The sequence below is a fragment of the Amblyomma maculatum genome, chromosome 2, assembly GCF_055883805.1.
Source record: "Amblyomma maculatum isolate TAMU_Amacu chromosome 2, ASM5588380v1, whole genome shotgun sequence".
Classification (NCBI taxonomy): domain Eukaryota; kingdom Metazoa; phylum Arthropoda; class Arachnida; order Ixodida; family Ixodidae; genus Amblyomma; species Amblyomma maculatum.
The window spans coordinates 196,878,054-196,902,307 of record NC_139345.1 but is presented as its reverse complement, the minus strand read 5'-3'; the positions used below and the strand labels follow the sequence as shown (position 1 = coordinate 196,902,307).

Genomic DNA, 24,254 nt, shown 5'->3' with positions numbered 1-24,254 from the left:
TTTTTCGCATCATGTGTTTGTGCATGTATGTGATGAAGGGTCGCGCAGCCATGCTCACCGGCTTCCACAGCTGGCGTGAGCTTCAGGACTCAACCGCCACTTGCCGAACCTTTTTCTTGTTTTGTCTCGGCTTATCTTTCAATAGATCAACCGAGTCTTGGGGGGAAGGTGTAAGGTCCGGCGCGTTGCCGTTTGTATTTTTGGCATCCTTGACTGGGAAGGAATGTCTCGGCGGGGTGCCGTGGCGCGAACTGCGCGTCTGGTCTGTTTTCAAACGCTTACTTCCTAGAAGGAGACCATTAGTTCAAAAGCGCAGGCTCTTCGTTCAGACCCCCGCCACACGTGTCCCTTTGTTACGGGAGACGGGAGAGACCCTCCGCTTCCCTCGAGCCGGACCTCATTAACGCGGCCTCCAGCGGTGCCGTCGCCCGAGTGAGAACGGCCGGGGGCCATAAATACCGCGAGAGGGGTCTGGCTTTCGTCCCGCTGCATAACGTGTAGCTTGCTAGTGCACGACTGTCAGTAAGCGAAACGGTCGAACAGGCTACGACGAGTGGCCCACATACGCGGGGAAGAGCTACAGTTACTAGAGAGATTTAGCTTACCGTGGTCCGCGATCCGCCACCGTGGCTCTCTACCGCGCGTGGGCGGGGCGGTCAAGCTGATTGGTCCCGACGCGGCAGGTCTGTGTGCCGACATCCAGTATGTGGCGCCATCTGACGGTGTCAAGGGGTGTCTGGGCATGCGCAGTGGAACGCGCGGTGGCGGATCACGGTAGCGGATCGCGGATCACGGTAAGCTAAAACTCTCTACTGTGTTTTTATATTTTTACGTGTGGAAAGGGGTGCGCTCTCGGCTCACCTCTGGAGCGCGGGACGGGCCCCGAGTGTCTTTTGCTGGAGCTACTCCTTGCGATAGGACGCTCGCGCTGGCGAGCGCCGCGAGTAGCTAGTGGTTGCTTTGGAGCTGGGGCAAGAGGCGCCAGCTCGACTGCGGGGACGCGGAGTCCCTTGTCGCTCTGTTTAGCGGTCGGCGCGGCCGACCACGGCTAGTTTTCCTTTGTGAATATAACTGTTGTACCTCTTATTCTTTTGTATAAAGTTCTCCGGTTGTTTACCAAGTTGCTCCACCAACTTACTGGCTTGCTCCACCATCCAGTCACCTATCAACATCCGAACCAAAAACTTTACTCACATTCATGGAACTTCCATGATGTTTGTGTTGTGTTGTGTTGTGTTTTGTGGCACATAGGCAGCTAAGGCCATTATGCGCCAAGCTCGGAGTTTGCGTATCTGTTTGGTGAAAGGAAGCGAGCGATTATTTTAATACACTAGAGTAGGTTTAGGATGTTGGCATCTTTTAAGAAATCAATGAGAGAAGACGTTTTAATCAGTGAATTTTCTCCTAAGAGTAAGCTAGGATGTAAGGGAATGTAGTTGTCATAGAACTGTCGGAAATGCTTTTTTCTAAGTTGATCGAGTTTTATACAGGATATTAGGATGTGGTTTATGGTGACCACCTCTCCGCAGTGTTCGCAAATGGGTTTGTCTTTCTTTGCTAGGATGAAGTTATGAGTCAGGTGGGTGTGTCCGAAACGAAGGCGGCATAAGATTACTTCAATAAAACGTTCTTGATGGCTGCATGTTTTCCATTCTTCTATAACTGGCTTTACTAGGTGTAGCTTGTTATTAACTTCGTTATCCCAGGCAGCCTGCCATTTTTGTCTCAGTGTTCTTTGTATGAATTTTATGGCGTCATTATGTGGAATTTTCACCTTCTGTACTTGAGCATTGGAGGCGGCCGCGGCACATGCATCAGCCCTCTCATTACCACTGATTCCAACGTGGCTTGGCACCCAGCAAAATTTGATATTAAGGCGGGGGTCCCACTCCGGCAGCGCGAATGTGCCATTTTAGGCAATGTTTGCGTGAGCATTCTGCGCGTTGTTCTTTTTCAAACATCACAATGTAGGCATCATTCGAAAGCTTAATATACTCTCTGTCAAATGATGTGCGCTGCTTTAGTGTGTCAACGTTATCAACTGCATGAGAGGTGGTTTTGCAGATGACAAATTCGCTAGCGTCGTTGATATACCCTACTTCGGATTAGTTGGCTGAAGAAACTGCTGCACTTAGAACAGTTTCCTTTGGCCTACACATAGAATGGGTACTTATATTATGAAACCTGAAGCGTAATTAGTTTTAATTTAATCAGTCTTTGATCGGCAGCCTTTTAAACATGGTAAAGTTTGGCTATTTTGGGCACGAATATCTGCGCTTTATCAACGTGCCCAGCAGTAAAATTTTTACCACTTCGGGCGCACATTATAATAGTTGAGTGTACGAAGTTTCATCGAAATTTATTCGCTAGTTCGTTTTTAATTACCTTTCCAATTTGAAGATTTCCGTAATACTGCCTCACATCGCATAGCTTGACCAGAAAAACCGCTCATTCTACAGCCTAGGAATCATGCATGGCGAAACTAGAATAGTCGTTATTTGTGAACCCTGATCGCAAATTGCGCTTTATACAATTAGCACGATTATACTGAGCCTTCAAATATAATCAATTTTTCGTACACGACATTCAATGGAGAAGGCCGTCATACTCAACAACGTGAGCCTTGTTTGAGTTGGCTTTTTTTTAATATTGTATTACTGTAAAATAAAGTTAAAATAAGAAACACAAACCATGGTGATAATTAGTATTTGCACCTGTATTCGGTCATTAAAGGTTTTTCACTGCTAGCGCCATCTAGGTAAAAGCAGCAAAAGTGTGAGTTCATTCAATTGCCAGGAGAGGCGCGCGTGACTACACTCCTTCAAAGTACTGAAGCTAGTCAAGAAACCTAGAAGTCAGCTTCTCTGCAGTGCAAAAACCCCTTCACCATGGCGGCCAAACCTGTTTTGGGGGCACAAAACAGGTGCAGTGCAGGAGACGTCTATTGTGGTAATAATGGCCACGTACATTTCCTGCACCCCTCTTCTTCTTGTCGCAATTATGGGATTAAGAACCCCTCCGTTTGTGAGTGCCATTCATAACACCTCCCCTGCCCCTACCTCCTCCAGGCTCTCAATAGTGAAGGAATTCTGCTCAACACGTTCGCGCATGACATCAGGCTGGACATAGAAGTATTCTGCGCTGCACCCAACTTCTGCCCTCAAAACAGGTTTGGCTGCCATGGTGAAGGGGTTTTGCTCTGCTGACTTCTAGGTTTCAGCAACCCACCTATGCTACTTTTGTGCTGTGAAGTGTCTTGCTTGTGGCTATTTGCATTGCTGTTTGTGAGGCGAGTGTCACACTTTTCAAAAATTCATTGCCTGTCGAAACTTCTTCTTTCTGCAGCAGATCCGGTTTCAAACATCCCATAGAGGAAGAATTTCGACAACTCTCTCACCTGATGCAGAGGCTACAATTCATGATATAGAGGAAAGCAGGGAGTGTCAGTGGAGTGAAAGGAATGAATGGATACCTGGAGGCACCACTCGATTGAGAACGTGGTGCGAGACACCGCTGGTTCCTAGCACAAGGAGACGCATCTACTCAAAGTGGAAACACAAACAGTTCATTAGGGAAGGACCACGGAGTGAAAGCTTTTTTTAGGTGACAAGACATGACACGCACACTACGTGCGTGCACATGTTTTGCGCGCATACACTGTGGTTTATGCGGGGGCTATTCGCTCGCATGAAGAGCCTGCACATGGTCACCGCATCACCCTTTGCACCCCTGCATTGTGTGCGAACAGTGGACGCTCGCCTGCAGTGCTAAGCCGCTAACCTTCACGCCCAATGGCTGAGGGGCTTTGCGCTATTTTGTGCTTTTCTGAATATGCTTCTGGCCCTGTACTTTTCCCTCACGCATTCGTATTTCGCCAGGCGCTTCAGGCTCGGATAGCAAGTGACACGGCTAGCAAAATCCAAACAGAATGCGCAGAATCTTCCGGTAAATTTACATGTATCGGGCTTGCTTTTCGGCTGGCGACAAAAGTGCAAATTTATCAAAATTAAGACATGCCTTGACAGATTGCAGGTTGCTTGGACGAGGTTCTTCATCCGTGCGCGCAGTTGGTCAAGTGGTATTTCTCGCAAAATGTAGACATTATGTGTTTGACAGCGAGTGCTACGGATATCGCCACGTTATGCTGCATGGTGTGCTGGCAAAATGCTCGCACATGACATCACGATACGCCAGCTGGCATACCACGCGTATGATCCACCGTTTAGATGCTATGTGCGTCATGCGACTCTCAAATATTGGTCGAAAAAGGAATAGGACAGTAGACCAAAAAAAATAGTTTCGGCCGGCGGTATCGACTGGTTGTCTCCTTCACATCTCCGTTGGTGCGTGCTCTGTTCCCTAGAGCTTTCAGTGGCACACGTGTGCTTAGGTGCAGCTGTCCTCTCGGAAAGCACCGTTTTGAATGTAGCTTCGCAGCCGCTACAAGAAATACAACTGCAAAAGGACGACGTCGCATACGGAGTACAGATGAAAAAAAAAAAAGAAACGAAGGAATTCGACGCTGCTGAACCGAATGTCGAGCGTTAGCTGAAATGAGAATGTACACTGTTTTGGTTCAGTGCTTTTCATGCTTATAAACATTACAAATATGTGCTCATAGATAATCAAAAACCAGACGTCATCACCGATAATCACCGTAATGAAACGTAACAGCCGTTGTACGTCTGTCTAATTGTATTTGGTCACTTACGAAGCGGGTATGGACATCTTCGCAAAGGTGGGACAGTTCACCACACTACGCTGCGTGGAAAGAGAGAAGTTTCGACTGCAGACAGCGTAACATAAACAAAGTGACGCCGAGAGGGCAGCTGGGCGCATTTCACTGTGACAAGAGAAAAGTGCTTGCCTACATGTAAACCGAATTACCGGATTCCTTCGGCGCACACGCAGTGGCATTAGTGGGGCCAAGTAGGGCTAATGCGCGTGCACAGCCGGCACTCTCTACTTCTCTGTGCGTCTACGCTATGCTCAAAATAGTAAGCCTCGAAGCCGTGGATCCATGTTTCAAGGCCAGGGGTCTGTTTTAATATTATTATTATTATTATTATTATTATTATTATTATTATTATTATTATTATTATTATTATTATTATTATTATTATTATTATTATTATTATTATTATTATTATTATTATTATTATTATTATTATTATTATTATTATTATGCAATGCACCCTAAACGCTTTCGCGGACATTTAGTGCATGTGGTGGGTTGACGGAATGAAGCGCGTGTCTGTATCGGGCGGTCGTGCAGAACAGAGTACTGATATCCATCGCGGCACACGCACATCGCCACTGTTTTTAGACTGCCGCAATGAAAAAAATCGAACGTATTTATTAGCACAATGACAGCCTCCCTTTACAAGCGCACATGGTCATCCCCGATTAGTCATCGCAGTGAAATTCCAAGCTTTTTGGGTGTTTCTTGCACCTCATTCCGGTTTTGTACCGGAAAAAAAAAAGTAAATAAACGTCGCGTTTGGTTTTGACATAGGACATCGTTTTCTTCACACCTTCGAACACGTCAGTTAGTTTTAGTAAAGTAAGTAGAGGAGGCTCAGAATTTTTGCCTCCGAATGGCTGGATATCGATTGACACCACCGAAATGAAATATGCGACGATGTGTGGAGCGGAAATCACATGACAGTCTGATTCGGCGCGCAGTTTTGACGTCGAGGTCACCAGCGGCATTTTTCTTTTTTTACTGAAAGCATTTCCGATAACAAACATGCAAAGCAGTAAAAGAAAATAAAACGAAAGACTAACGCTAGTTGTAATCCTTACTGCTTAGCATCAAGGAGCCACGTGGTCTTACTCAAAAAGATTCAGAAATATAAGCATAGTAGCACAGCTAGCAGTGCGAAAGCAATTCCAAGCAAACACGCAGAAGACACGCGGCAATATCTACCAAGGCAGCAGTTGTTGCTTCCCTCAGGAGATAGGAGCCTGAGTCTTGCACGAAGGTGCATTCACGAACTGGGCTGAACCTGTTCAATCCGTTTCGAAATGATTTTTGATAACAATACCACGTCAATTCGATGTAGACAGCTGTATGTCGAGACCTTGCGGTGAAACCCACAGTTGACCTCGCCGAGTTATCGCTATAGCTTCGTTCCCACGTGTAGCGAACATCACCCATTTTTGCTGTGCACAGATAACAAATGGCGACCACGCCTCGCAGACAACTTTTTTTTTTTTTTTTTTAGTGATAGGAAAACAAATTTCCACTCCTTTGCAATGATAAAATCGGAAATAAATGGGAGGGAATGGAAACATAATGTCCAAAAAACAAAATGACTTGAAACAGCATCGCCGCAGAAGAAACTGCATAAATATTCGCTGCATCTGCCATTTTCTTGGTTTAGAGAAATTGCTTCAAGGGTCTATCAACTTGCATCTTGAGCGTTCGCGAGCATACTTCAGCCGACTGATTGGAAAGTCATTCTAAGGAGTTCTTGTGTGGACAAAAAAAGGAGGATAAGGGTTAGGTGCAACAAGGGGCCCTGAACCAGCTCTGCCATTGTTCAACTCTAATCCTGCTGAAACGCTGCATGGCATAGTGAAACAACAAAACATTGGGGTGAGGTCAACGAATTGCCACCATGATTTATCTCATGATAGAGGAAGAGAGAAGGACAGGGACTGGTCATTTTGGGCAAGGGCTAAAAATATACAGGCACGAGGGACAGGCAAAGCGCTTTGTCCCATGTCTCTCGACCATCCCTGCCTCTTTTTTGCGCTTTGTCAAAATGAGCAAACTCCACCAACTAGCCCAAGAAACAGCATTGCAGAGAGACAGTGTGCCTAAAGCTCATAGCCGCTTTTTGTAAGCCTACAAAAGCTAGTAAATTCAGACTAGATTGACCAAAATTGACCAAAATAATCTGGGCATGCACTGGGAAAATGTTTTGTATAACATGAAAATGAATACATTCCGATGCCTGTGCTGCTTAGCATTCGTCAAGTTTTTTCTCTCAGTGTGGCTATTGAAGAAAGTATAAAGGCATACCACTTCCCCAAAGTACATCCAAAATTGCGTCATGTTGGGGGTAGAAGTGGCGTGGGGTGAAGGGAACTACTGGAATACATAAGCCCCGACTCCAAACACACATGCGTCATGCACTGCTGCGCTAACGTCGTCGCACGCGTCAGCCAAAGCCGGTCTGCGCATGCGTGCATCGCGAGCTCTGATGCTGTGATCTGTCCCTGCCAGATATCTGGCGCGTGCTACACGCGTCGAAAACTAGCGAGGGGTTGGGACCGCGCGGCTGTCCCCTACTCCGTTCTTCTCGTCCTGAAGTCCACTTAGCTCCCCCTGCTTCTTTTCTTCACAGAATAGTTTTCTTCACGGTTTTCAAATTTTCTCAGTCCGCGCGAGAGGGTGAGCGAGCCAGCACCACGAACATGCAGGTACATTCCCCTTTTGCGACGCCTGCCGTGACGGCGGCGTTGACGTCGCGGCGCATGGAAAGTGCTTTGGAGTACCCGCTTTATTTATGGCAGTTACGAGGGTTTACCTACAGAAGGAATGTGAGGATTGACAGCCATGTTTGTCAGTTCTTCGATTTCCCATACTGTTTCCTCGGGCTGTTTTTCTTTTTTCCATCAATGATGAAACAAACCCTTCACACATTCGTGGGGACAATGTTTGCAAACGGTGTAGGTTCGCCAGTACTTGTCTAAATGGGGCGATCCCCCCCCCCCCCCCCCCCCCCCCTTCTTCATTGGAACCGCAGACGAACCAAAAAGGGCATCTTATTGTACGATCCCCAGACATGTCAAAAGAATTCCGGGGCTGGCAAATTTCAAATTATGAAATCATTGTCAAGAAACACATGTGCTAGTTGCAAAGCGGCGCATATTTAGATAACTGCTCGTGATGTCGCACTTTTCTGGTCGTCTTATTGCTCAGAATATGTTTATTTATTTATTTTATTTACATTACCCCTCAGGGAGGCATTACATATATTTTGAATATATTTCAGAAATATGTTGCACTCACGCTCTCGAGTGCTGCTAGTATGGCAGTCCGCTTTCTCAACGCACCTTATAGCTAAAAATGTCGCAACAAAAGCGCAGACTGACTTGAAACTAGAGCTCGCGGTAGTTATTGTAGCTGGAGTACCATTACCAATGTACGCTTACTACCAGCGCTGGTGCATTCGCCTTCAGCCCACCTGCTCTTGTTGCTGTATATAGCACAAGGAGCTCAATCTAAAACATCAATCTATTCGTTGTGTCGTCTTCTGACCTCGTGCTCCCGTCCACGTTCCGCGCTGTAACCTCAAGATGCATAAGCAACACGCCCAAGCTGCTATTCTAAATAAAAACAAAAATGGGGGAGGGGGAGGGGCGGTTAGCTTACCGTCAACACTATATAGCCTCGTGTGTTTCAATGGAAATGCCTCCACCCCCCCCCCCCACCCCCACCAGGGAAAAAAGAAAGCGGTCAACGCGTTATGAAAAGGAAAGTACGCACACCCACATATATCAGCGCGCGCGTTTTTTTTTTCTACTTTTATTACAACAGAAAAAATACCCACAATTACGTTACTTCCTAATGCGAAATTTGAGCATATCTCATTGGCTGTTCCAGCTTTTCGATAGATTGAGGCAAAGACAACTTTTTTATTTTATTTTTCACACGTATTTCTTTAAGAAACACTCCACTAACAGTTCTTGACTGTCATGAAGGAAGCTTTGTGGATCAGGAGTTCGCGTAATGCAGCGTATGGACCTGTAGGAGCGTTGCGCAGCGAAGAGATAGCAGCGGCTGACTGATGCCGCTGACGCTGCTAGCGAGTCAAGTCAACGTGGCTCTGCGTTTCGGCTTAGGATGTATGCACCGCGATCCACTTACACCGGAAAACACCGTCGCCGCCACAAAGGAAAAAGGTAGGGGGGGGGGGGGACACGCAGCGGCGAATGGTGGCAGGAGCGTGCGCTGCCCTGGCTGCGGAGCTGGTTACGAGGGACAACGCAGACGGCGACGCGAAACGCAGGAACGGGCGCCAAAGAGCTGGGCTCTAAAAAAAAAAAAAAGAAAGCTGTTCAGCACGCCAAATGGCCACATCAGGGCAGCGCGAGGAAGTACATGTCCGGACAAATTCTAGGGGCAGTAAGTAACCGAATGGCGTCTTGCATTATTCTTTTGTTGCACATACAACCACAGAAACGAATCCTTTCACTCCAAAGAATGCCTCAGTAGCAGCCAGTTATGCATTTTACCGTGGTTAGCACGAGTGATTGCCGTTCTATTCTTGTTATGAAAGCAGGTGATGCTGGTAGTGAATAAATAAATAAGTAAATAAATATATAGAAAGTACACTGGATTCGCAATGCAGCAAAGACGTACATCTAACCAATGAAGAGTACAGAGGAGATTCAAAGGGGAAGGGTCGAGAAGGAGCGGTCTAACGCGCTTGCGAAACTAACCCGCTTCTACTGGCGACGTTGCCTCATAACTGTCTGCTACCCTCCCCTCTCCAATTCATTTCCCCCAAAATTTAGCCTGAATGCATTGCGGCAGCTGCGTAGTGCTTACCCTTTTGGTAGGTATTTCACACCTATTTCGCAATGCCGACTGTCCTCTCTAAGGTAAAATGAAATTGGCCATCGCCCTTTTCTCAGCTCATTAGGTTACCAACGTCAGTTTCTATGGTTAGAAAAGCCCGAACTAAAAAAAAAGAAAAAAGAAAATGATTACTGTTGATTGAAACCGACTTTATTGCAATATTATTATGTGCAATAACGTTTGATAAAAGTAGCTCTGCACCAGAGAGCTCGCAAGAATATCCTACTATAAATGCCATAACTTCAAAAGCGATAACAGCTCAAAAGATGGGTATCAAAGGAAAGACAATACAGGTGTCGATTTCAGCCAGAGTTCATGACGAAACCACCAAAGATGTATACTTCGTCTCACAAAATGTTTTTAGTACTGTGAAAGGCCTGGGCGCCATGGACCAAGAGCACTTGGACACTTGCGCGCGAGCGAGGCAAACGCGTTTCCCTTTTTGTTTTTGTACTTTGTAACTAATGTACAAAGCTCCCCCTGTAATTTCTTGTTATAGCTCCCCTCTGCACTTCCCCTCGCTTTACTCTCCCCATCATTTTGCTTTCCCGCCGGCTGCAGCTTGGGCGCTTCAGATTTTAGATAGCAGTTGAAGGGGCCGGCAGCACTCTTTTCCTTCCTTTTGTTTGAATAACCACTATTCACACCACCTATAATAGGCAATTGTGCTCCCACTGTCGCCCTTGCCGATTCGAGGGGTGCGTCGGAGCACAATTACCTATTACAGTGCGCATTTGAATGGGCCAGGGAGCCCCTGCCTTTAGCAGTGGTGCAAATCTTTTGTGAGTCAAAGTATAGTATACAAAGGCTACATAAATATCTTCCATCATATCGCACCTTTCCATTTTTGGTATACACTTGAGCTATCCTGAACATATATCGACTATGTATCATCAACTCGCTCAAGCTTCCACTCTATCCAGAACAGTGAACAACAAAACGAGGTGGTACTTTTCATTTACGTTACGCACATTCGGTCATGGCCGAATCGAGCGGCGGCGGTCCGCGTCGCCGCTCAAGTTCAGCCGTGGTAAGGCAAGCTAGCACCCCGTAGTCCTGCTATCCGCAGTAGTCAAGCTAAGAACAGGTGAACGCTTCCCCCTGCGCACGGCTGGGAGAAGAATGGGGCTTTGAAAACCCACCCTCCAACAAAAGAAAGCTTCTCTACAAAGCAATGGTTGGGCCCCTCGGCCAACTGGGGGCAAGGCCGATAGGCACTTTCTCAGTCCTGAATCAGTGGCGTAGCCTGGTGGCAGAATTTGAACTAATTCCAAGATGGCCACCGTGGGACCCCCGCCTTAAGTCCTTGTGTTTTTGCTATCACTACATAATGGACTATGTCCCCTACTAAAGGTTCTATAGCATTTTTTTGATGTAGTGATGCGAGTACGCTCAGAGAGTCTGTATAGATGATACTGTTTTTGATGTTTTTGTTGACTATTTTATCTATTGCTAGGGATAAGGCGTAGCATTCGGCAGTAAATATTGAGGCACACTGTGGTAACCTTACTGTTGTTTCCTGTTTGTCTTCTATTACTGCACTGCCTACATGAAATATTGTCTTTGAACCATCTGTATAAAATGCCTTGTGATCACTGTATTTCTGATTTAATGCCAAGAACTCTTGTATTATGTGTTCGTGCGGTGTTTGTGATTTGCGAAATTGAGTTAATGTGAAGTCACACACAGCAGTGAAGTTGTACCAAGGTGGCAGTGGGTCAGGTCTCCGTGCAATATCAGGAAGTGCATCCAGCAAGTTAAGTTCCCGGCACTGCTCTTCAAAACGGAGTATGAGAGGTCTGATGGATCGAGGTTTATTGATGTACAGTGTTCTTGAGGGGCAGTTTGTAAGTATGGAGTAACAAATATGTTTCGGTAACGAGCGAATTTTCAGAACATATGAAAGTGTAAGCATGGTCCTCCTGTATTTTAGTGGCGGTTCGTTTGCTTCTACATACAGACTTGTCACCGGCGATGTCCTGTATGCACCAGTTGAAAGACGCAGACCCAGGTTATGTACTGGGTCCAGCCGTTTAAGGTATGACGGTCTCGCTGACCCATAGACCACGCACCCGTAATCTAAACAGGAGCGTACCACTGAGCGATAGATATGGAGAAGACATGTCCTATCAGAGCCCCAGTGTCTCCTCGAGAGTACTTTAAGGATGTTGAGAGCTCGAGAGGCTTTGACTTTCAGGCTGCTTATGTGTGGGAGGAATGTGAGCTTCTTGTCAAACGTTAGTCCTAAAAATTTGTGTTCTTGCTTTATCGGGAGTATGGTTTCATTTAGGTGCAGGGTGGGATTGAGCTGCAGGCCTCTCCTCAGAGAGAAAAGAACGGCAACTGTTTTCTGAGGCGAGAACCTAAATCCATTTTTATCTGCCCAATTACTCAGTTTCTTTAATGCTAGTTGTATCTGTCGCTCACACGTCGATAGGCTGAATGATGTGCATGCGATTTGGAGGTCATCAACATAAAGTGAGTACATAACAGACTGTGGGATTACTTTGGCTATGGAATTCGTTTTTACAATGAAAAGTGTAGTACTTAATATGCATCCTTGCGGTACTCCGTTCTCTTGTGTAAAGTTCCTCGAGAGTGTAGAACCGAGGCGTACTTGGAACGAGCGGTCGGACAAAAAATCTTTTAAGCAGTTCAACATTTTGCCGCGGATTCCAAGATCTGCCAGATCGCGAAGTATCCCAAATCGCCAGGTGGTGTCGTACGCTTTTTCCATATCAAAGAAAACTGCGAGACAGTGCTGTTTATGTATGAAGGCTTCTCGGACTGTGTTTTCAAGCCGAACTAGATGATCCAGTGTTGAACAAGCTCTTCTGAAGCCGCACTGGTGGGTGTCAAGGAGTTCACGAGCTTCAAGAATGAACATTAACCTGGTATTGACTATGCTTTCGAATGATTTGGCAAGGCAGCTAGTTAGGGCTATTGGCCTGTAACTAGTAGGAGAGTTTGGCAGTTTTCCAGGCTTCAGGAATGGTACAACGACAGCCTTCTTCCAAGCATCAGGCATTTTGCCTGACACCCAGATTTTGTTAAAAAATTTCAGGAGTGCTTCTACTGCAGGTTCGGACAGATGGGCTAGCATTTCATAGTGTATCTCATCGGGGCCTGGTGCAGTTTTCTTGCCATTAGTTAATACTCTATGGAGTTCCTGAACTGTAATTAAGTTATTGTAGGGCTCGTTGGTATAACCATTTGTAGGAAGTCTCTGTTTTTCTGCTGTGTTTTTATACTTTAAGAAGGAGTCTGTGTAATGTAGGGAACTAGAAACATGAGAGAAGTGTTCTCCCAATAGGTCAGCCTGCTCGAGTATATTTGTTTGTGCATCAGGGGGTGTAAGGAAAGGAACTGCAAAAGGAGAGAATTTGCCATCGAGTTTGCGGACTTGCTCCCACATTTTCTTTGCTGTGACGGAACTGTTTATTGAAGACACATAACCTTGCCAAGATCTTTTTTCAGCATCACGTCGAATATTTCGAGCCTTAGCCCTTGCCTTTTTATATTTAATTAGATTTTCCTGTGTAGGGTATCGACGAAAAATTCCCCAGGCTTTGTTCTGCTTCTTTTTGGCCTCTCTACATTCCTTTGTATACCATATCTTTCCATTCCTTCATACTATTCCCGAAGTCTGGGGGATGGCTAAATGAGCAGCGGCAATGATACATTCCGTGAACTTTTCATTTTGCTCGTTGACATCGAGGCTGTCCGAAATAAGTTTTTCTAAAGCGGCATGTTTTTGGAAGAGTGCCCAGTCGGCTAGATACAGTTTCCAACGCCGTGGTTTAGTAAAGGTGATTAATGGTGACGATGTTAGACTGATAATGATGGGAAGATGATTGCTTCCATAAGGGTTGTCAATAACATTCCATCTAAAATCAGTGAAAAGACTTGGTGAACAAAAGGACAAATCAATGCAACTCATTTTTCCAGTGCTTGAAGAACAGTAAGTGTGTTTGCCCGTGTTCAGGAGGCAAACATTGTTGTTGAGAATAAAATCTTCTAAAATCCGACCTCTGGCGTCCGTTTTTTCGCTTCCCCAAAAGGATGAGTGAGCATTAAAATCCCCTACTAAAATATATGGCTCCGGTAGTTGCATTAAAATTGCTTGTAAATCATTAAGTGTGATAGTGAAATGAGGTTCGATGTATAAAGAACATATTGTTATTGTTTTAAAATGCACCACGGTGACTGCAACAGCTTCAATTGAGGTTTTAAGGTTGATTCCTCGTGTCGCAACGCCACCTTGGACCACAATAGCAGTGCCTCCGGAGAGCCTCCTTGAATTCTGTCGGTCACAACGGAAGACTTTATATTTTTTAAGAAAGTTTTTGTTCTGTGGTCCGAGATTGGTCTCCTGGAGACACAACGCAACTGGAGAAAATGAATTTAAAATGTCAATTATATCAGTGTAGTTGTGTAAGAGCCCGCGACAGTTCCAGTGAACTAGAAATGCCATGGTGGCGGGTTAGTTGGGGATAGGGTTGAAAATCTATGTTGTTGGGTTTTTTAGACCCGTTATTGGGACTTTGTCCCTTCTTTTACGCTCGAGAGAGCTTTGCCGCCGCTGCTGCGGAGGCGAGGGGGGCGATGTGTCCATCACATCTTCAGATATGCTGGACCTTCGTGCAGAAGGCACGGATACACTTGTTTTTGACCTCGCCCCTTGGGGCAAGGCCTTTAGGCCTGCTGACCTGGGGGTCGGCGTGGCCTGTTTTGGGGATAGTGGAGTAGCACTAGCTACCTCCACAGGGGGCGCGGATGGCCCTGCACCACGGTCACTGGACGTGACCTGGGCAGATGCCGAGGTCTGCGATGACGCTGCGCCCTGTTGCGTCATCACAGAGTAAGTTGGATTCTGCACCAACGAAAGCCGCTTTCTTGCCTCTCCGGAAGTAATATTCTCCGTGATTTTCAAGGTTACAATCTCTTTTTCCTTTTTCCATGTAGGGCAAGATCGTGAGTAGGCTGGATGATTGCCTTCACAGTTTACGCAAACGTTTGCTTCGGTGTGACAGTTGTCAGTGCTATGTTCGTTGGAGGCACATTTTGCGCAGGTGAGGCGGCCTCGGCAGCTCTGGGAGCTGTGGCCATATCTTTGGCAATTGTAGCAGCGGCGTGGGTTGGGAATGTACGGTCTGAGCTTGAGTTTTTGGTAGCCTACTTCAACTGAGTCAGGAAGGGTGCTCAGTGCAAATGTTAGCACAATGTGTTTAGTTTGAATCTCGTTATTGTCTCTCCTAATTTTGATTCGATAGACATTGGTTACATTTTGGTCTCTTAGTCCTTCTAGTAGTTCCTCCTCAGTCACGTATTTGAGATCATTATCTGAAATGACTCCACGAACTGTATTGAGTGACCTGTGGGGGCTGATTGAGACAGGGATGTCCCCGAACGACGTAACGGTTGTTAGCTTTTCACTCTGATGGTTATACAGCACTTCTAGGAGGAGGTCACCATTTGGTAGTTTCTTAATTTTGTAGCCCTGACCTATGGTACCTGTGAGCGTCTTTGTCACTAGGAATGGCGAGATCTGACGGGCAGTTTTTTCTGGGTGTTCCGAGTGCACGACATGGAAGTGGGGAAAGCTGTTGACATGTTTCGTAAAAAACTTGTTTGTCACATCGGTGCGCCCTCTCTTACTGGGAGGGCGATCAGTTTTAGAAATAAAAGAGGCCATGTAATTCAATTTTTGTTCGGTTATGATGCCAGCTACCCACCATGGAGTCCAACAAGGGGACGAGACAGGAGCTTGAGCAAGCGCCCTGCCCACGCCAGCTGTACATCTTAACTATAACCTAATATGGTGCAACACAGGGTGGTTACTCCACACAGGGTTAACCCTCGCCACCGGGAAGTAAGGAAAAACTAAGAAGAGAGTAGAGGACAGGAGAGCTTTAGGACAGACGATAGGAAAGCGAAAGATGGGGGGGAGGATAGGAAAGGGCGACTGCCGATTTCCCCCAGGTGGGTCAGCCTGGAGGTGCCGTCTATGGGAAGCGTGGGCCAAAGTGGTGTGTTGCCTCCGCCGAGGGGCCTTAAAGGTCCAAACACTCGGTATCAGCTGAACCACCAGGATCCCCTTTTCCCCAGACACGACGATGCCACGCACGGCTAAGCGTGGGTGCTCGGGGTCCGTGGTGTCGCACAAAACACACAAACACCTGCTTTAACAGGTGCCCCTTGCGGGGACTTCCATGATGTAACCTCTTCAAAAATGTTTGAAAATTCAGTGACAGTAGCTTCTTGGCCATCAACAAGGAACATGCATCTGTTTCTGATGTGACTTTCAACAGTTTTTAGAGCAGTAGCTCTGCACATTGCAAAAGCAGCTCACCAAGATGTGTCTGATTTGACCTTGATTTGACATTTAAAAAGCACAGTGTAGCAAACATGGGCACGGCTCTGGCAGACAGTAATTAGCAGTTGACGTGGTCAAGAGAGGTATTCTATCTGCCGCTATCAGAAAGATAGTGGAAGAGCAGACTGTAGGATAGTTAGGATACCAGTAAATTATCAAAGGGGATCGACGAATGATTTGATTAATACCAAAGTATGAAAGCTTCCAACCCAACAGACAGGATAGAACTGGCAGAGATATTAAAGCTAATCTATAAAAATAAAGTGGATGTCATAAGGAAGTATAACACGGGGAAAATTGAGCATGCTCTAAAGGACGGGGGCAGCCTTAAAGCGGTAAAGAAGAAATTGGTCATAGGCAAAAATCAAATGTATGCACTAAGGGACAAGGAGGGAAATGTCATCGCAAATATTGACAAGGTAGTCAAAGCAGCCGAGAAGTTCTGCACTCATCTATAGAGTAGTCAAGTAGTCAGGACAATAATGAGATTGGCAGTAGTCAAAAATTCCGACCCTCTGCCAGTGACGAAGGATGAGGTTAATAAAGCTTTAGAAACTATGAAAATGAGAAAATCAGCTGGGGAGGATCATGCTGTTAGAGCAGTACGTATTCCAAAAGGTGCTGTGAGTTCGGTTGATATGTACAGACGTTTGGCTACCTTTGCCGAGCTGCGTATGCTCGACCATAGGTTAAGCCCTGCATGCGTTTTGATAGTCACAGGATAAAAAGTGGGCCGTTACTAAAATTCAGTTTCTCATTTATTGCGAATGATTTCGCACCAGCCTTTTATTTCTTGAAATAGTAATCATCCTATTGCATTTAACACACTAATGATTTTTCCAATTCTTAAGTGCAGACTATACCCTGCCTGTTGGTAAGTATATGATGTGCCTTTTTTTTCATTTATCTGTATCATCTCCCAAAAGTGCCAAGCTCTCAATTTCATAAGAACTCCCCCCCCTCCTTTCTCAAAAAAAAAAGAACTTAATGGCATAGAATCCTGTATCAGTCGACGACCAGTTGGGACTTGATAGAGACATCAGAAACCTTTAAAAGGGGGCAGTTCAAAAAATTAAAATTTATGGAAAAAAATCTCGACATAATATTCCAACTGCCACTTTGGTCGAGAATGACATCAGCAGTTTTGTGCTCATTCTGGTATTTGACTCTGACTAGCCCAAGTCAGGTCAAAGAGACAAGTCGATTAAGCCTGTTGAGTAAAAAAAAAACAGTTGTAGAGTTCATGTAGTTTTTGTCAAAAGTTTAGAGCCCAGGGGGTCTGCTTCTGAGCCATACCATAGTATGAAGGAGCACTGAACAAGGGTAAAGGGGGTATCAGTTCGCAGGTCAAGCTAACGTTTCGACAAGTGGACTTGTGTTCGTCTGGGCAAAGCGATCATCACTGGCAGGGGTTTAAATATGCTTTTGCTTCCAAAGAAGAAAAGCTGGGGAGGGGGAAAGTGGGTGAGAAGAAAGTAGGTCAAGGAGTGTGGAGAGAGAGAATGGGTGAGAAGAAAGGAGGTCGTGGAGTAAAAAAAGATGTTTCTTTAGTATGCATTACTCAGCCTTGAACCAGGGATACAGTGGCCTGCAAAAGAAATAAAAGTGGCTGTACCAGGAAAAACTACAATACTGGGTAGATGATTAGTCACCCAACTAATCATCAAGTTCAGGAACGTTAGAATCCCTTAATTATATTCCCTCTGCATCATAAATATTTGGAAAAACAATCCCATATAGCGTTAATTGTACAGTTTACTCACAGCACATGTACACTATTCCCCTCAGCAATAGCATAAGCTGCACATGTTTCGCAAACACATTCCCTCCTTATCACGTGTTACTTGAGCTTGCCCTCGAACTTTCTTTTTTTTTTTGCACGTCAGTTGTGGTTCACGTTGCAGTTATTATTCTGTTTCTTCGTCCTTCTCTCCCCCCCCCCCCCCCCACCCCAATTTGAAGAAAGTTTAAGAATTGTCCCCCTTATCAGGGCCCTTTTGCAAAGCCTGTTCCTTTGTAAGGTGTATCTACACCAAACCTGCTTAAGCGGTGACATCATCTACTGGGTATTGTAGTTTTTCCTGGTATTGCTGTTTTTATTCCTTGTGGAGGCCACAGGATCCTTGGTTGCATGCTGAGTAATACATACTGAAGAAACATTTTTTTTTACTCCATGACCTTCTTCTCACCCATCCTCTCCCTCCACACTCGACCTATTTTCTTCTCACCCACTTTCCGCCTCCCCAGCTTTTCTTCTTCAGAAGCAAAATCATATTTAAACCCCTGCCAGTGATGATCGCTTTGCCCAGATGAAGACAAGTCCCCTTGTCGAAACGTTGGCTTGACCAGCGAACTGGGGCCCTTTATCCTTATTCAATGCTCCTTCATACCGTGCAAAACATCTTCTTCCTCTCATCATACCTGAACCATACCATGTGGCTGATAATGCATTCCCATGGTTTCCAAACTTGCTTAAGGCAAGAAGGTATTTTTTCCTACCCTCTCCAGTGGCTAGAACTTCCACGATTGTTAAAGAAGTAATGATATACAGCTTAAACGCAAACTCTCTGGGCTCTAAACTTATGACAAAGGCGGTACATGCAGTCGGGTCAAGTGAAGTAGGTGGCGGAGCAGGTAGAGTTCACTCGGTTCACCCACTTGTCTAAAGGTGTGTAGACGCTACCGAGTCAGGGAGTCGGAGTTACGGGGGAACTATTGGATCTAAAAGCTTCTGGAGCGGCTTTGAACCTCGGCAAAAATCAATGCATTTTAGCACTCATCAGCGGCAAGAAATAATGATTAAAACTCTTGATCGTTACATGCAGTGCAATCAAACACGAGCAGGAATCTCGCGCAATAACTTTGAATCACGATGCTAGGCACTGCTGCTATGTTTACTCTCTAGAAGCGAGTTCATGTAGACACCAAGTGCGTCGAGTAAGGGTGACCTGGCTTATTTGCCGCTGACTCGACTCCGTGCTGTCATTCCTTGTAGGCAGGGCTACTGCGCAGTGTTGACACAGACAGCAGGCAGTAACCAGTGTTCAATGGCTGTAGTGTTGTCGGCACATAGCTAGATAATGTATGGGTTTGGACAAAATCCAGATGCGAAAGCAATCCTTTCACTGCGCGTTTGCTGAACCCCCATGTTTTGATGTTGCTTCACTGTATAGTCCTCAATCTGTGCTGAAGCATCCCAATACACATTGGGGTCATTGTGAAGAATGCTACTGCGGTGTACTGCAAAAGTGCCCTGCATCTATACGCCGTTTCTTTCTTGAATGTTGCTCTATTTGATTACATTTTCTATGCCTTCCATTCCACTATTGGTATTTAATGGCGGCTTGGCTCTTATCATTTGTGCTCTGGTGAATGCGAATAGTCTCAAAAATCAAGCAATGATTTGTGATGCATCCAAAATATCGGGTGCTCCTGTACATTATTTCTATGAAGAATCTTGTGTCACTAAAATTTCTGAGTAATCATGGATATCCGAAAAATCAAGAGCATGAATTTTTGCTTGGCAGCTGTATGCCACTCGGCCAAATCATGACAGATGTTACCCTCAGGTTGCGAAGCCTTGGGTCACCATGCTGGTACTTCTGTTATGAAGCCAGGTTAGCCATATACTTGCTCTTACAAAACTTAGTAGTGATGTAGAAGGTATGGCTCAAATAACAGTTCTATATAGTAGTAGCGATACAGAAAGTATTCCTCAAATAACATTTTTAAACAAGCATACAATAACAGCATAAACTTCAAATGCAATTTTTTTCTTTTCTTGTCCACAGGTTGACCTTGGCAATGGTGTCCTGATTGATGAAGGGACACTAGCTAGGATCAAGGCTGATGCAAAGAACTCTGGCACAAAATTTGCTCGCTCTTTATCGCGGGCATTGTTTACGCCAGAGGAGTGTGCCGGCAAGTCGCTGTATGACAAAAAATCAAATGCCCACAAGGATGTTGACCAGAAGGAGCCGCTGGATCCAGTGAGGGTTGATGTCATAATAGGTATGTTTTCGGATTTCTCTTTTTTATTCATGTAGTGGTAAGGGACACTGAAGGGGAGCAATATATAACCTGTATATAAAAAGTAAGTTCTTCATAAGGACCTAAAAGCATTCTTTATTTGCTTTAAAATTTTTTTTTTGGTATCCATTCAGTTACATGGATAAGTCATTATGGCAAGAGGGTTGGCTTCCATTCATGAAATATTATGCACTTAAAGCATGAAAAAGGCTTTTGTATGACGTTAACATGATGCCAACATTCCATTTATGGACGATCTGGTAGAAAAAATAGTGATTTATGCTACCCTTAAAAAGCTTAAACTTTCAAATACTCTCTTCTCTTCACACGTAGGATATCAGCTTGGTTGATAGCTAAAATTTTATATGGGCCTGCCAAGTGGTTTGATACAGTTGAAAATGCAGGTGCATGAGCAGATGGGCGACAAGCCCACAGGCCGCCGCTCTACGTGACTGGAAACTTTAGGGTGCAGCAGCCTTCAAGGCCCAGATGTCACTCTTAAATATCTTCTTTTACCGGTATACTGGTTATGGAAGGCTAATAACATCTTGCATAATTAACACTTATGTGATACAAGACATTCTTCTCATTCTTAGTAAATTGAAAGGTAGGAGGTCTGGTTTATTGTCACAATGACATGCCCAATAATTTATTCTTCTGAAAATTCCTTAAGGGATTTCTTTCGAAGTATGTGTTCTGGCAGCATACTTTTGTTTCCAAAATTCAATATATTGCTTCTTCATTGTACAAACTCATGGCATATTTATATAAGAGCAAAAAAAGATTGCACAGTCTTTTGCAGCTCCAGTGACATTGCACATATGTTTATTAAACATCACCTGAAAGCTTGATACCTACATCATTTTAGGCTTTCAATGTAGGTTTTGTCTTTTCTTAACCTTTACATTCTCTCCACAGACCTTGAAATCTGTATTGTTAACCCTGTAACAGTTTATGTAGACACTGGTTTACTTTGAGGAGTTTACCCATTATATAGAGGCTAGAAATGAAATACAAACAGTCTATGTTTGTGTGTTTTGAGAAGAGTTCAACGCTGCTGAACCGAATATCTGCGGGAAGCAATAGCTGCGGGTGACCGAGCATTCTTGTTCCTCAGCCCTCACATAAAGCCCCGCTTTAACCAAGCCATATGAATGTGCCTAGTGGTTTATAGGGTAACGAAATGCCAAGGTTCTGGCAGGCTTATTCTAACATAAGCGTACCCCATGTGAAACGACAGACCCAAGTTGGCAGTTAGCTCCTGCCAGCCCACATATAAAGCCCATCTTTAACCAAGCCGTATGAACGCGCCTTATTGGGCTATAGAAGTAACGTGACTGCCAGGGTCCTGGCAGGCTGATTCTGACATAACCGCCCATGGGAAACGAGATACTCAAGTTGGCAGCTCCTGCCAGCTTGGGGTCGTCTACGGTGGTCGTCTAAAGGTCAAAGATGAAATGTCGTTACCGCCAGGACCACACTGACGGCTTGAAAGTGCGACGTAGTATTGCTTTCGCAATAAAAAAACATGCTGCATGACACTTATCTAAATGTGTACATCCAGCCATTTTGCGTACCACAACTGTCTGTTCTAATCAACTACTCTTCAAGCTTGTGCTATAGAAGGGTGTTCCACCATATTATTTTATTGTCAAGGGGCATTTTTTGGTGATCTGGACTTGTCTAAATTGATATTCCCAGCAAAACCTAGAAAGCAAACCTGGCTTGATTTCCTACTGTTATGCTATGCTGAGCAGTGTGTTGGTGCACTTTCATGCACATGCATTACAAGTATTTGAATTATGCAGTTCTATGCTGAACAGATTAATGCTTTCAGTGCAGAGTTTTTTTGGGACTGCTGCACACTCCCTGCTGGCTTAGTCTGCATGGTAGCTGGGATTTTTTCATGTTCTGTGAAAATTTTAAGTTAGTAATACACTACAATGTTCTGCAGGACATGGTTGTTTAATATTTTTATTACGCTCGCAGTTTTCTGCTTGTTGCCCGTTTTTATGGGCAGGATCAATTCCTTTCTTTGTTCGGCAAGCTTTCAGCTCAGCTGCTGAATTGTTATCACTTTCATTTGAGCAAGAATTGGGAGTTGTTCATTTTGTTCGCTCATAAAACCGTGGATGCACATGGCCGGTACTGTGTCACTATGTATGCAGTGTTAACGTCGATAGTTATATGGGGTTTATAGTGATGATGCAGGGAGAGAACCATCCGATTCATAGGTTGTTTCAAATTTACCCTGCAAGATTTATGCATTCATATAGCTTCTCCAGAGATGGCACGACATGTTTGCATCGTTACGAAAGCGTATTGGAGTGGCAGGGAGTGAGTTACAATGGCAACATGAGTATACTCTGTAGCGGGAGGGGTCGTGCATGTATTGACTCCCAAGATATCTCGGGAGGGAAAGGGCTGAAGGTGACCAATGTGTATTATATATGTGTATGTGATGGAGTGATGGAACCTCTGATAACTTTCCCCAGGTGTGTATATAGGGCTTGGCAGAGTATATAGCCAGACAATTTGAATGTCTATATATAACCAGTTATTTTTTCTTTCAGGGTACACCATCAGAAATTTTGACGTGGGTGCTCTACACGTGAAGAACACGTTGGCGTCTCTGCTAGCAAGAGGATTTTGAATTCTTTCTGTACCTCTTCCAATAAATGGACGTAAGAGTTTTAATTTCTCTTCTGTTCTTCACACAGTACACATTCACAAATGTTTTTGAAGCCATTTAAACAGTGTTGTCATATACACACATATATATGTGTGTGAATGTATGAAAGCTCGGAAGGTCATATATATACAGTGCATATAAAGCAGTCAATACGCAAATCATACGAGGTATAAATACGTTTAATGAATAAGATTCTTTTGAATAACGGTGGCCAATTATCGAAAGGTGGTCCATAGGACAGGATCTATAAGGTAATCATATGAGGTATAAAGACTTCATATGAACGTAAAGCCTTTTGCATCACGGTGGCGAATTGTCGGAAGGTGGTCCATAGGACAGGATCAATAAGGTAATCATATGAGGTATAAAGACATCATATGAACGTAAAGCGTTTTGAATCACGGTGGCCAATTGTCGGAAGGGAGGTCACACATGGATCATACGTGTTCTAAAGACATTCTTTTGATGGTCGATAGCTTCTATTATCATATTGCCTAAAGACATCACATAAAGTGATCATAGATATTTTTGTAAGGGGTGCACTGCACAGCGGAGCGAGCGCTCGTTCGCCGTCGACAGATGCCTAGAAATCGTTGCACTTTAGACGGCGTGTTCGCCATGCGCTCTATAGCGCAGAGGATGGCGGCGATCGCGATCCATTAGCTGGCGTCGTGCATAGGGTCTAATTCCAGCACACTTTTGGTAGGAGGACATCGTCGTCCGCAGCACTGAAACGCTTGTGCGTGACGTATTCTTGATGCGGGCAAGGGCATTGCTGCATTTGATGACGCCATTCCTTTATTTTTTCCCTTCGGGATGCTTGGGAAAACTATGTGAAAACGGGAGAACTATGAGGCCTGTTGCGCAGCAGCAGCACTCGTAGCACCACCTGTCGGCTCTGCTTGGCTTCCCTCATCCTCTCTGTGCTGAAATCTCGTAAGATCTCGCGAGATTACGTTAAGCTGGACGTCTGGCGGCATACGTCTCCGGAGTACGTCTCCAGCGGTTGAACATACTGGCAGTTTGCACGCATGCGCAGTAGGTGTCGTATATTTATGTCTGTACGCCTCCGGCAAGCTAAATATCTAATGACACACCGACCTTACTAAGCCTAGCGAAGTCCTGAGGCTGGAAGAAAACTATGCTGATACCGAAGGTTTAAAAATCAGTGGTGTGAGCGAGCGCGTCGACGAAGGGGAAGGAGCCAGTTGAGCTAAAACAGGTCAGCGCAGCTCTGCCTAGACAGGACAGCGTGGAACCTCGTATTAGAAGGCAGTGTTTCAAGTCTCAGGCTCGAACACTTGGCTAAGTGTTTCCCAAGAAAGCACACCGCGGGAAAGCCAGAGGCGAGGGGTGGGCGCACAGATGAGAAATCGGTAGTCGCCCCAATCTCTATCCCTTCCAAGAAAAGGATGTACTGCAGAGCTCCGCAGAAGTATAGCTCGCCAGCAAGAAAGCTAGCTGGTGGCATTGCTGAGTAGCCGCAATCTCATCAGTGCGCGAATTGATTCAGGGTCCGACATAAAGGTTATCTCTAGGTCGCTCCAGGTCGTTGCGGAGCT

At 45.1% G+C, this 24,254-nt stretch overlaps 1 protein-coding gene across 1 annotated transcript; it reads right to left on the bottom strand.

The window, feature by feature from the left end:
* Positions 1–12,018: 12,018 nt before the first annotated feature.
* LOC146200868 (uncharacterized) lies at positions 12,019–15,298 on the bottom strand. The gene is made up of 2 exons (XM_084592455.1): positions 14,355–15,298; positions 12,019–12,033 (listed from the first exon to the last, which is right to left on the bottom strand). The coding sequence occupies exons 1-2, from the start codon at positions 15,288–15,290 to the stop codon at positions 12,019–12,021; spliced, it is 951 nt and encodes a 316-aa protein (XP_084448581.1). The 5' UTR covers positions 15,291–15,298.
* Positions 15,299–24,254: the final 8,956 nt, after the last annotated feature.